The 14,051-nt window shown below is 42.6% G+C and overlaps 1 protein-coding gene across 1 annotated transcript; it reads left to right on the forward strand.

Annotated features, from left to right (window-relative positions):
• The first annotated feature begins 2,597 nt into the window (after positions 1-2,597).
• On the forward strand, positions 2,598-10,238 carry LOC129369617 (COUP transcription factor 2-like). The gene is made up of 3 exons (XM_055045138.1): positions 2,598-3,660; positions 5,731-6,255; positions 8,669-10,238. The coding sequence occupies exons 1-3, from the start codon at positions 3,144-3,146 to the stop codon at positions 8,941-8,943; spliced, it is 1,317 nt and encodes a 438-aa protein (XP_054901113.1). The 5' UTR covers positions 2,598-3,143; the 3' UTR covers positions 8,944-10,238.
• The last annotated feature ends 3,813 nt before the right edge of the window (positions 10,239-14,051 follow it).

Consider the following 14,051-nt stretch of genomic DNA (forward strand, 5'->3'; position numbering starts at 1 on the left):
GGCTGCAGCAGAGAAACGGGGGAGATAATAAATAATATTGTCAATATAATTTACATAAAATGCGAAGTATCGGACTTATTGTGTGTCCTATAATGTCTTGGTTCTCTGAGAAGCAGTTTTATTAGTCTGTCCTGCACTTCGTGTGACAGTCATTCCTGTCTCCAGGTGTCAAAAGGTGAGATATGGACCTATAAGCAAACAACCTGAGGCCAACTATGACAGATCAGCTGGCTTGATATGCAAATTTTGGACTGTGAAAAAGTCACATGGAGAATAGTTTGAGTCTAAACGCAAAAGGACTCACAACTCAACCAAAATCTAGTGACCAATCAGAGGCATTAAACTGAGCTTTTGCGTTCCTGTGCAGGTTTGTTGTTTTTCTGGAGATTTTTTTTAAAGTAAAGGAGAATGATAAGGCAACTCTTCCTAAAGGAGAAACAACGAGGATGCAATACGTGAACCCCCAAAATTCTTTTTATCCGACCAATTTGCTAACATCAAGTGTGTTTCTGACAAATGAGAAAGAATAACAGAGGTAAGAATGACAGAGGTGTGTGTTGTTTGTTGCCAGGGTTTCTCAGGGGTTTTTTTTGTCTCCACTTTCTGCAGGTGTAGAAGCAGACTTCTAGGGCGACGACTTGTATTCCCTCTATGCTTCTTCCTCTCCTTCTTTCCCTTTAAACATTTCCCCCACTGTTCTTCCTTTGTTTTCTCATTTCTTTTCCATCCTTCACATTTGAAATAAACCCAAAGCAATTTCTAATATAGTTTCACATATCAAGTGGAGTAAAAGCTGAAATGTCCCATTTGTGAAAGCGAATGTTTGCGACCTCATCTTGACAAGCAGACAACGAGACGGTGTGCCACACAGGACACAAAATGTGTCCTGTCCAGAAGAAAATAGGAAATGTCTTTGAATGATGGGATTTCTTCTCCGAGGCCTTTTCTTCCAGTACAACTACCTGATCCATACACAATAGGGAACACACTGAATGACCAGGACAGAAAATTATGTGACTCATGCATCTGGCTCAAGACCTTTCAGATGTGGTACTGATGTGGAAAGTATCTCAGATTGTAGAAAACGTCAGATTGATCCGCAAACAATTAGAAGACATATTGTTGACTACATACAAAGGTAAAACTGTTGGCACGTCTCATATAAATGTGTGAAAAGTCTTTAAATGATTAGATATTTTCTAGAAGTAGCATGAAACGGTGTCTATTATGGAGACGTGGTGACAGCTTTGTGAGCTGCAGCTCTTTTCTGCAGTGAATTCCGAAGTTTCTTTTGTCTTCTGCTCAGGTTGTGGAGTGATAAGATAAACATGCCTCCTCTTCCAGCCTACTGGGCAGAAATGGGATTTAGTGTCACATCATATTTGAGCCCTAGAAAACAAACGGTTGTGGATTTAGATGTTCCTAGAGTACCAGTAAGGTCTAAACAATGAAAGTAAATATTTCCGGTGACCTTCTTTCATTTTTGTTAACCTCAGCTAGTTGTGTGTGTGTGTGTGTGTGCGTGTGTGTGTTTGCTCTGGCTTCCTCCCACAGTTCAAAAACATGACTGTTACAGCTGAAACCAGAAGTTTACATACAGGAAATAAAATGATTCACACACGTTTCTCCCCTCCCTCAGCCCCCTGTGTTTGAAGTTAAATCAAACCAAACTTCACTGAAGTTATAAAGTTTGAAATGCAATTATTCCTGACACTGAGCACATGTAAGTGAGTTACAAACAAGAATCAGCAGAAAATGTTCTCGCCACATCTTCTAACATTTCGCAAATGGAAATAATTTCTAGTAAATATGAGCGCCCAGAAATAAGAGTCGTTTGGTCAGATTTGACTTTGGACAGTGAGGCCCCGGGCCCCAAGCGGTATTGTTAAAAACGCTAAAAATAAATGTTTCACTTCTGATTTTGTTTTTCACACTGATTAAAAACAGCCAATTAAAGTCCCAATTCTTTGAAATTACATAAGACTACTGCAGCAGAATCAGATTTTAGGCCCTTTTACCCCGAGGTGACCTTCTGCACGACTATGAGGATTAAAACTGGTGGCTACAACCAACGAGGACTGCATCCACGTTTCACTCGCCCTGCACGTTTCATTTCGATGAAAGCAGTTCATTCGGCTCTTTCCGTGAATTAATGTCTCTGTGCAATATTCTCACGACACTAGGTGGCATCAGACAGCTGCAGTTAAGGGCTACTGACTGCCCAGTCTCTCCACAGCCTGAAGTGTTTGCGTTCATTTAGGAAATAATAGGCTTTCCTTTAAAAAAACAAAAAAGACTACATCTGCTGCAGAGAAGGAGACGCGCTTTGACAGCAGGTGTTGCAGCTAAAGAGCCAGAACAAGTGCACACACAAACACACCCGCAACAGTGACAAAACGAAGAGACCGACGAAGGTATATGGGCGCCCCCGTATTATGCAAATCCCAAGCCCCCGCACAGCTGCTGCCAGGCCGGCCAGTCCTCGCGATGACTCCGCCCCTCCCCGAGTCCACGCAACCAAGCCGCGGTGACGTGCGGATGCCTCTCCTTCCTACACTCTGCGAAGCATCATCAAAATCACCATCCATCAAGAACCGCTTCACCCCCCTCCCCTCTCATCCTTTCTCTCTCCCCTCTCTCTCTCTCTCCTCCTCCGTTGTCTTTTTAATGTAACTTCTGGATGATCGGGAGAGCAGGGAGCGTCTGGAGAGCCTGGTCCGGTGACTCCATCTCTGCTGAAAGATCCGCTCGCGAGGCATTCTGCTCGTCATAGCTGGACACAAGGACTGACTGGAGGGGATCCGTCGGTGGAATAACGCCGCGCTTTCCTGTGGATTTCGGTTCTGTTAATTTTTTTTTTTAACTTCCCGGATGTTGGAGCGCATCAGACCGCTCTGAGTGAAGCGGTCACATTATTAGTTAGTGTCGCACGTCGGTGATCCAATGAAGGCTGTTTCAAAGCATCTAATGTGACTATCCTTTTCTCTTTTAATGTAAAAAAATGAGGATAATAATAGTAATGATGTCGGAATTTCTTTAAGAGATTAAAATCGCGTGCGTTAGAAATTTATTTTAAAACAAAAGAACATTTATTAATTCAATTAAAGGAAAGTTGCTTGTGCAAAGTTTTGGAGTCTGTCGGTATGGCTATGGTGGCGTGGAGAACCACGGAGGGCGTCGGGGACTCCCAGGGGACTCTCTCCTCCGCGGTGTCCCAGGTGGCTCCTCTGTCTCTTCCCAGTGAACTGATGAGCTCGGCGGCCTCTCTGGACATACCCCAGGCAGGAGCGGCTCCGGGAGCACCGCCGCCCAATCTGTCCGGCGCCTCCGCCGCGTCCGCCTCCACCACCGCCTCCTCCTCCTCCACGAACAACAACAACAACAGCACCTCCTCCTCGTCGTCGTCTTCGTCCTCCTCTTCCATGGACAAGCAGCAGAGCCAGCAGATCGAGTGCATCGTCTGCGGGGACAAATCCAGCGGGAAGCACTACGGACAGTTCACGTGCGAGGGATGTAAGAGCTTCTTCAAGCGCAGCGTCAGGAGGAACCTGACGTACACCTGCAGGGCCAACAGGAACTGTCCCGTGGACCAGCACCACCGCAACCAGTGCCAGTACTGCCGCCTCAAGAAATGCCTCAAAGTCGGCATGAGGCGGGAAGGTACGGCCTGCCGCCCTCCTTTTGTTTGAAGCTCGGCAGAAAACGGACGGAAACTCAGTTTCCCATTATCCACTCTGCTGTTATTCAGCCGTTGACTCGCCTCAACGCGCGCGTGTTATAAACGCGTAACGAGTTTATAAGAACATTTGTTAACATAAAAATATAAATAGTGGAGGAAAAACTACTTCTGCTCCTCACTGCCTTTCTAAAACAGCATTTATGTCAGGAGAATGTTTTTCTGGTTTTGTCACTGAAACAATTACTAAAACAAGCTAGTAGGCAGTTAGCTAATAGTGGCTATTAGCCTAAAGTTATTTTTCTTCTAAATATTTGATATTATTAAATATATCATTTACCTCAAAGTCAGTATATTTTTCCAAATATATTTATATATATGTGTATGTAGGCTTTATACTAATATTGGCTGCTGGTATTGTTTTCAAACTTGAATATTATTGACCCGACATTTGTGTAGCCTAGCATTTGTTAATAGGTGAATGAACCAGCCTGGGCTATGATATTATATGAATATATTCATCCCATTCTGTTTCTAAAATATAATTACAACCTTTAAGTCATGCATAATTATTTTACCTCTAAAATTACTAGCATTGGCAAATATATTTTGTTTCTTTTTACCTAAATTTTCTTACGCAGCCTTCAAAATGGTACCGTCTCATAAAAAATATTGCATGATAATTTGTCCTATTGCAGATCCTTTCTAAAATAGGCTACCTTATAAGCTTTTATGTCATAGCTAGCAAAAAATATTGCCATTAGCATATATTCTTTTCCAAAAGTAAATAGCCTTAAAGGAGCATTTGTTGTACCCTAACTTTGTCTCAAATGTATTTTAAAAATATATATTCAGTTTTTATTTCACCTATAGCGTTTAACATATTTTTGTCTTGCAAAAAAAATACATACATATATATATATATATATATATATATATATATATATATATATATATATATATATATATATATATATATTAGCACTTACTTATATTAATGGTTTAGGGTGCTACTGTCCAATATTTTTAAAAAGCTGAATTTCCTTAATTTGAATTTAGTTTTCTTTAGTAGCATTTGTGAGAAGCAAATAGCTCTGATAAAGTGGATAAATCCCATTTTATTCCCTTCCCTGTGTTCCTAGAATATTTTAGCCGTCTTTATCTCACAGCCAGTGGGCCACAGTGTATTTCAGTGTAAACACAAGGGCTGTGGAATAATGTCGCAGCTAGCATCCTGTAGCAGTAAGCTATCCCTGATGCCTTCACGGTGAGCTGGGTGAAACAACAAGTGGAGCTTTGACGTTGTAAGAAGTTCATTTCTGTGATATTTTTTTACATTTTATTTATTTATTATTTTTTTGTAATTTTAACGTTTTATTTATTTTTTTATTGGTTTTGTTGAGATTTCAGCTTTGAAGAGCGAGGCTTAAAACATGAAACAGCTGCATTTTGTGGGTTTATGTAAAATCCGTGGTAACATTTATAATGCACGCAGGTCATACAGGCTCAGATGTGGCCTCCTGTAGCATAGCGCTGCGAGTTATAGTTATAATCCAATTCTGATTATTTTTACATTATAAATACCTCTTTTTAAAAAAATTTGGATCATATTCCAAACAGATATACCCCCCTGACTCCCGCAAAAAAATAAAATTCTACTTTTAGACCAAAGACAGATATTTGTATCTGGATATCAGCCAGTTTATGACTCAGTTTTGATTATTACAGACAAACTGAAAGCCCCGCCACTGCGTGCAGGTCGCGGCCTACAAATAATCCGGATTGTTTTTCACGTCACAATGCTGAATGTGACATTTCTGACCAGGAGCTGTCTGAAGTTATTATTCGTTGCCTCCTCCTAATTTAGCTCCCCACTGCTGACTGTAGAAATAACCGGAGTGGACAGAAGAGACCGAGCGCGTCCCGTTGCTTTTCATTGGCATCTGTTGCTGTGAAAGATCCCCAAAGTGCGGCCTGTTCTTTAAATGTCAGCTGGGCCGCATCGGTGCTCTGTTTCAGTTTTGACGTGACGTCTCTGCTGCTTCTCGTTGCAGCCGTGCAAAGGGGCAGGATACCCACGCAGTCTTACCACGGCCAGTTCGCGCTGACGAACGGGGACCCTCTGCAGTGCCACTCCTACTTGTCCGGGTACATCTCCCTGCTGCTGCGGGCCGAGCCCTACCCGACCTCCCGGTTCGGCTCCCAGTGCCTGCAGAACAACAACATCATGGGGATCGAGAACATCTGCGAGCTGGCGGCGCGGATGCTCTTCAGCGCCGTGGAGTGGGCCCGGAACATCCCGTTCTTCCCGGACTTGCAGGTGCCGGACCAGGTGGCCCTGCTCCGCCTCACCTGGAGCGAGCTGTTCGTGCTGAACGCCGCCCAGTGCTCCATGCCCGTCCACGTGGCCCCGCTGCTGGCCGCCGCGGGGCTCCACGCGTCCCCGATGTCCGCCGACCGGGTGGTGGCCTTCATGGATCACATCCGGGTCTTCCAGGAGCAGGTGGAGAAGCTGAAGGTGCTGCAGGTGGACTCGGCGGAGTACAGCTGCATCAAGGCCGTCGTCCTCTTCACCACAGGTAAAAATACATTGGGAACATTTACTCCGGCGCACACTGGAAATGAGGATTTGTGGAAAACTGGACATTTGAACAACGAGAAAAATGAGTTATTAAGTTATTAATGAGTTATTATTTTATTCACTGTGAATAAAATAAACAACAATCAGCTATAGCTACGAGTGAAAAGCATAAATTTTTTTTTTTAAAAATTAGCAACTTGGATCTTTATGGGACATAAAACTTGGCAAATTTAGTAATTATTTGAAATTCCGTTAAGGTTTTTATTGTGACAGGAAGTCGCATTTTAAGAGTAGGGTTTAAGATTAGGGTGATGGTAAAGAGGCATTGCAACCTCAAAGACAAAGTCAAACATGCAAAAAGACAGTGAGCAGTTAAGAAGAGTTTTTTTTAGCTTAATTATTTAGAAGGGTACTAACGTTTTTTTTAACATGCAGTTTTTTTCTTATTTAATCAAATTAAATATATGTAAACTACTAAAAATCGATATTCCTTCAAATTAAATTAAACTTTATTGTCTGTCCTAGATGTGACACAAATGATTCTTCAACATAGGTTTATATTAAAACATACATTCAAGACAAACTAAAAGAGACACAATAAGTACTAATAAAACCCACATTCTTACAGAACAACCTGGCAGGAACTTAGTGTGAATGAGGATCATTTTAAGTCTAAATCTCATATGGTTGTAAATAGTTTTTTCTTGGCTTTACCGATGTTATTTACAGTGTTGTTTACTTCTACTCCTCTAGCATCTTATGCACTAAATACTTGTTTATCCAAGACTCGAAAGGAAATGAAAGAGTTCGGAAAAGCTGCTTTGAATTTCCGTAGCATCCAAATGAGATTTAAACTCATAGCGATCAACATATATGTTCATAAACCCCTAAAGGAGTTTGTGTCGTCCGATAGTCAACATCGTAATCCTGCATCCTCAAATCAAGCGGCGCTGAACTGTTTTTCAGGAAACGGCTCCAGTAATTACGTTTTACTTTGTGTGATCCTTAACCGTTACATTTTAAATATTGTTTTTAATTCCACAAATACTTTGACGTATTCGAGAAGAAGAAAAACAAGATAATCACAAACAGCATCCTCAGTTAAACTCCCAGCTCTGACGCAGCCCCCCTTTTAACGGCTGAGCCGCTGGATCGAAAGGAACGAGCAGCAGCAGAGTGAAAAATAAAAGAAGCTCCTCTATCTAGGTCTATTTCGGTCCCCATGAGCACATCTGAGCACGTGTCTTTAAACTGGGACACAGTAGCCTTTCTTTCACCCCTGCTGCCATGCTGCCATGCGGCCTGCAGCGCTGCGGTGGCGGCAGGCTGCAGAAGCAAAACATTTGATCCAGCGCAGCAGCACCGCTCTGCCAGACGTGGCTCTGCTGGATTCGTCTGCGACGATTTTGGAGATTTTAGCCGAGCGTCGTCGTCATCTTTGATCGCAGGAAGCGTTGGGCTGATGAGACAGATGAACTCCTTCTCACCACCCACAGCACGGATGATTGAACCTTTCACTGTTACATCTCAGGTTGTTACCTGACCATGACTGAGTTGCTGTTTCCGTCTCAGTGACTGTTATTTTATTTAGTTTTTTTTCAACCTGCTTTGATCCCCTGCGATGTAATGGGATGTCTTAGCAGAGCTAAAGATCTTTAGCATTCCTCGCCTCATTGTGTACCTGGGCATGCTAGTGAACGCTACATTCCTCTTCTCTAATGAACTTTGCAACACAAACGACAAATCCTGCTTATTCCTGCCCTTTTCTGAACTGCAGAATTTTGTCGAAAACGGAAAGACTCTCTCTTCACTTTTAGCTGTTGGTTAACAGGGACGCACCGATCCACTTTTTTCACTTCCAATACCGATGGGGATATCTGAAATTTAGTATTGGCCCATACCGACCTGATACAGGAAAACAGAGCTGAATTGACCGTAACATAAGCGTACTGAATTACAAATGTTATTAATATCTCTGCACCAGCACAGCTCATTGAAATACACCAATAGCGTCACAGATTGGGCAAACATGTAAAAACAACTTCAGTTTGTCCAGTCGGTGCAAGTAGGAGTAGAACAGCCGGTATGGCTCTGGTAGCGTGGAGAATAAATACGAAAGAAGAAACTGAAACTGACAAAATCAATAGGATGACTAGTTTGGTCAAACATGTAAAATATGAACTACAATAAATCCTCCTTTACATGGTTCTGAAAGTGTAATAAACATGTAAAATAAATAATAAAGCACGACATCACTCAGAGCACACATCATAGATTTAGACCGAATAGATTGTCACCGATACCCAATTTTTTCCAACATCAGGACCGAGACAGATGTCGGATCAGTGCATCTCTGTAAATGGTTCTGATGTTTGTCTGTTTTTTCTTCCTTGTGGTTCCTCTCGGGGCAGACGCCTGCGGCCTGTCGGACGTGGCCCACGTGGAGAGCCTCCAGGAGAAGTCCCAGTGCGCGCTGGAGGAGTACGTGAGGAGCCAGTACCCCAACCAGCCCAACCGGTTCGGGAAGCTGCTGCTCCGCCTGCCCTCGCTGCGCACTGTCTCCTCCTCGGTCATCGAGCAGCTGTTCTTCGTGCGCCTGGTGGGGAAGACGCCCATTGAGACGCTGATAAGGGACATGCTGCTGTCCGGCAGCAGCTTCAGCTGGCCGTACATGCCCATCCAGTAGGTGGAAGGCTACCAGGTTACATCTCCAATCGAGCGATTTGGTTTTTTTGTCTTTGTTTTTTTCCCATGTAACCCAAAATTCTCTGCCAGAGGAATGAGATTATTAAAGGTAAAAAAATCAATATCAGCAGTTTGCCTTATTTTACAAAAAGGGTCCTGAACGAAATGAAGAGCAGGAAATGATTTCAAATCACAGGCAGAATAAAAAATGTTTTTTTCTTTCTTTTCTTTTTTTGTAATTGTGATGGTGTATGGACGCTTTAACAAAACGATATTTATTGGACCTGTGTGTATATTTATCGTGCTTGTAAATTAAGTTTCCGATCCTTTTGCTTTCTAAATGTTACGTGTGTCGTTTTTTGCCCACGGTCAGTGAGGAAACTGCAGGGAGCCTCTTGTGTGTGTTGATCTGTTCATTTCTCTTTCTTTTTATTTGAGTTTTGTCTCTGTTCTTGTTGATTTCATACCCTCCAGAAAGAAAAAAAAAAAAAAAAAAAAAAAGCACTTTGGACTCTGTGAAAAATGGAAATATTTACAGCATTTGTTTTGAGCCTGACCCACTCGGTTCCACACTGAAGCTCTGAATTTGTGGTTAATTGTTTTTGTCATTTCCTGGTTATGAAATCGCTCTTTTTTTAAAAGAAAGAAATTACTCCTCTTTTTTTTTTTTTACAAAAACATTCTCTTGTAAAAAAAAAATGGAACTGTACATACTTCTTGGCCAAATTTCCTCATTCTTTTCACGACTGCAAATATGACTGTTTGCCTTCTGTGACGACGTTAAAAGCGGATCATTTTTGGGGGTTTTATGTTCAGATATGCTCAGATATGTTGCGGCTGAGAGAGGCCGACTGTCAGGAAGCTGCAGGGTATTTTTCTACTCAGAGGGGTTCACAGTCAGACCCCGCTCCCCGTCTCGTTTATTCCTCTCACAAACAAAATAGGAAAAAAAAAACACAAACAATGACACAAGGAGATTATTGATGATTACATTACCAAATAACGTGTTTCCACTTTTTTTATTTTATTTTTAATTTTGGTTGTCTTAGAGACTTTTTAAAGAGCAACATCTTCCTGGGCCGAGAGACAAATGGACTTGATGGGAATCGTGTGTTTACATGAACCCAGGCCACTCACTTGCACAACCTGCTCCGTTCAAAGGGTACGAATGTGTGTGTGTGTGTGTGTGTGTGTGTGTTCCCTCATGTTTTTATTTTTCTTTTTTTCTGACAACCACTCTGATGTACTGTGAAAGTTAACATATTGGTACCTTATTAAATTATAACTCAAGATTTATACATAAAGTGTACTTTGTTTATTCCACTTGATGTTTCATGAAAGCAACGTGTCCAAAACGACCGAAGATGTCAGAATATGATTTTTGTTGTTTTTCATTTTTTATTTAGATCATTATTATTATTATTATGATTGTTTTGCATCGAAGAACATTCTGTGGGGTTCTGGAGCCAGTTCGTGGCCCCTGGTTGGAGGGTTTTAGTCAAACAAATTAATCCCAGTGGCAGTGACAGCTGCATGTTGGTGCCATGATGTGCAGGTCCTCTGCAGGACAGAGAGAGAGGAATAACTATACAGTTTTGTTTTAGCCATTAATGCAGACCACATTCATTTTCATTCTAAAGGAATATTGCAACATTTTAATCCAGATTATAGCATACATTTTGTTTCCAGCAACTGTTCACACAAAAGACAAGGGAATTACATGTTTTAGCAACTGGATGTGTATTTCTGCCCAATTCTCCTCAATATTTCTGAACGTCCAAGTTGAAAACTGGAGGAGGAAGAATGAAACGAGGATCGTGTCTGCGGTGGCAGATTGAAGAAGACAGAGAGGATTAAGGCAGCTTCTTTCCTTCTTAGCGGACAGAGAGCTAATGAGGGGCCCCTGAGTGCTCTGTCACTACAGTTTACCCTGAGGAGGATGAAGCCGGGCAGTCCGCGGCCCCTGGGCGCTCCGGGCCAAAAGGCCAACATGAAACAATGGAGCATTTTTCCCACACACGTACAGGTCCGAAAACCCGACAGGAAAAAGAAGAAGAAGAAGAAGAAGAAGAAGAAGAAGAAAGAGAAGAAGAAAAAAGAAGAAGAGAAGAAGAAGAAGAAGAAAAAGAAGAAGAAGAAGAAGAAGAAGAAGAAGAAGAAGAAGAAGAAGAAGAAGAAGAGAAGAAGAAGAGAAGAAGAAGAAAAGAAGAAGAAGAAGAAGAAGAAGAAGAAGAAGAAGAAGAAGAAGAAGAAGAAGAAGAAGAAGATTTTTTTTGATTTTTACCAAAACATTTATTTACAATAATAATAAAACAATTTCCTTTTTTTGTTGTTTTACAATAATCCTATGTCATACATTACAAAAACAAATACATTATAATAAAACGTCTGTATAAATTAGTTCATTATTTTCTGAAATGATGCACAACACTTTGTCACATCCCCATAACTCTAAAAACCCCTGCACATTCCCAGTGGCTCTGTGGAAAGCAAACTCCAACTTCAGCCTCGCCTTGATGTTTACCTTCCACAGAGCCACAACATCAACTTGAGGTCCATCCTGCATCTTGTCTCTTCGAGTTATATATATAGCTAATTTTGCCTCGGCTAATAAATAATTTAAAAGCCTTGACTTAAAACTAGTCGCTTTACTATGACGTACTCCGTTAATAAATAGTGCATCGGTAAAAATCATTTTAAAAAGACTAAAAACAGTCGATAAAAAACTAAAAAAGACTATCAAACGTGTGCAATCTATAAAAACATGAAAAACACTCTCTGACAACCTACAAAATGGACACTCATTTATAAAACCAGGACTAATCACCGATAAAAATGCGTTGGTGGCTATAGCGCCATGGAGTATCCTCCACTGGAGGTCGCCAATCTTTTTTCTAATCGGCGGTTTGTACATTGTCCTCCAGTGGATTGGTTGTCCTTTCAGTCTTTCAACCCACACGCTGACGTCCCTCTTTCGAAGCGTTCTCTTGTTTAGAATTTTCACACAGTTTTTATATAAAGTCTTTGGTGCCACTTTGCACAAATCCATTTCTGAGTCCATGGTCTTTAGCAGAGGACCGCTGTCCTCTTCAAAGCTTGGACTCAGAAGAACCTTAGGAAAAGGATCTGTTTCTTTTGGCAGGCATTCTCCATCCTTGTATGCCTGCAATAAACTCTTCTCTTTTCCAGTCAATCTTTCTCTTATTCTCATCAGGACACGTTCCATCATTCTTGTAGACCTTACTTTCAGTGCGGCAGCGACCTTCTGGGCATCGCCAAAGTCTGCTCCTGATGCTCGGATCAGCCTCTTTAAGGTCACCATTCCGGCTCTAGACAGCGTCTCTGTTAGCCCCAGGAACGTGTCCTCTTCAACATCCAGTCTTGCTCCGTACACCAAGGGTTCTTCTAATAGCCAATGCAGAGAATCAGTCATTTCCGCTCTACGCAATCTAAAAAGAGCACATGATTTAAAACGCTCTGATAAAATTGCGGAGTTCCTTTAAACCTTAGAAGACTAAAATTTGTTAAAAACAGAGCAGCATCCAATCCCAAGGAATTCACGCGTCTTAGAATGCAACTGGCTACATCCTTCCACACAGGAGATCCTATCAGGTACTTTTGTAAAAACTGTATCCTAAACACAGTGACTCTACTGGCCAGGTGGACAAGGCCCTGGCCCCCCTCTTCTCTGGATAAAAACAGCACCGACTGTGGCACCCAGTGACGATTGTTCCAGAAAAAATTAACCATTTCCGTCTGTATTCTTGTCAGCAGCCCTGACGGTGGATCTAGTACAATGAGCTTGTGCCAGAGTTGTGATGCGACCAGATTATTAAGCACTAACACTCTTCCTCTGTACGACATTTTTTCATGCAACCATTTCCATTTCGCAAGTTTGTTTGATATTTTTTGTTCTAGGTTTTCCCAGTTTTTTTCAACAAAACTTTTCTCGCCTAAATACACGCCTAGATATTTTAGGCCATCTTTTCTCCAGGTCATGCCTTTGGGGAGAGCCGGGAGTCCGTCGGGCCACTCGCCAACAGCCAGGGCTTCACTTTTTCCCCAATTTACTTTGGCGGCAGACAGCATGGAGAACTTTCTTATGATTTCTGTTAAAACGCTGACGTCTCTTTGATCTTTAATAAAACCACGAGATCGTCAGCATAGGCAGATAAAACCAATTTGTCTTTAAAACCGGGTAAAACCAAGCCGTGAATGTCTGATCGCATCTTCTTTAAAAGGGGTTCCAGGGAGAGTGCATAGAGCATTCCCGAGAGCGCGCAGCCCTGTCGAACGCCTCTACACACTCTAAAAGGAGCACACAGGCTGCCATTGATCTTCAGCACACTCTCAATGTCACCGTACAACACCTGGATCTTGGCGATAAGACCCTCGCTGAACCCAAACCTCCTCATTACTTTCCAGAGGAAGTCGTGTTCAACGCGGTCAAAAGCCTTTTCTTGATCTAATGAAATCAAGCCTGTCTGTAGACCCAATGAACCGGAGACTTCCAAAATATCCCGAATTAGGTAGACATTGTCCACCATGGACCTGCCGGGGACGCAATAGGTCTGATCCCGGTGGATGACCTGCTCCATGGCTTTCCCTAGCCTAGTGGCCAGGGCCTTGGAGAGGATTTTATAATCTGTACAAAGGAGGGACACGGGGCGCCAGTTCTTAATCTCTTGCAAGTTTCCCTTCTTAGGCAGCAGGGTGATAACTGCCCTGCGGCAAGACAAGGGGAGCGAACCGGTAGACAGACTCTCGTTGAATACGTCGAGCACGTCTTGGGCCAGAACCTCCCAATAGGCCTTGTAGAACTCGACCGTGAGCCCGTCAACGCCTGGAGACTTCCGACCCTTCATGCCAAGGAGGGCTGTGTGTAGTTCCTGCAGGCTCAGAGGCCGTTCCAACTCCAGGTTGGTCTCCGCAGAGACCTGAGGTAGTTCCTCACAGAACTCCTCCAACAGTTCGTCGTCGTTCTCTCTGTGTTCGCTGCGGAACAGAGAACGGTAAAATTCCACAGCCCTCCTCCTTATCTGCCCCGGTTCGCTCAAATGCTGCCCCGTGTCCGACAGCAAGGAGTGGATCATTTTCCTCTGTCCGTGT

The sequence above is a fragment of the Poeciliopsis prolifica genome, unplaced genomic scaffold (assembly GCF_027474105.1).
Source record: "Poeciliopsis prolifica strain line A6 unplaced genomic scaffold, Auburn_PproV2 SCAFFOLD021, whole genome shotgun sequence".
NCBI classification, from domain to species: domain Eukaryota; kingdom Metazoa; phylum Chordata; class Actinopteri; order Cyprinodontiformes; family Poeciliidae; genus Poeciliopsis; species Poeciliopsis prolifica.

Bases quoted from the DNA above. Each gene is read 5' to 3' on its own strand.
- LOC129369617 (XM_055045138.1), top strand. From the start codon at position 3,144: ATGGCTATGGTGGCGTGGAGAACCACGGAGGGCGTCGGGGACTCCCAG. The intron at 3,661-5,730 runs GTACGGCCTGCC...TTCTCGTTGCAG, and splicing joins AGTCGGCATGAGGCGGGAAG to CCGTGCAAAGGGGCAGGATA. The intron at 6,256-8,668 runs GTAAAAATACAT...CTCTCGGGGCAG, and splicing joins CGTCGTCCTCTTCACCACAG to ACGCCTGCGGCCTGTCGGAC.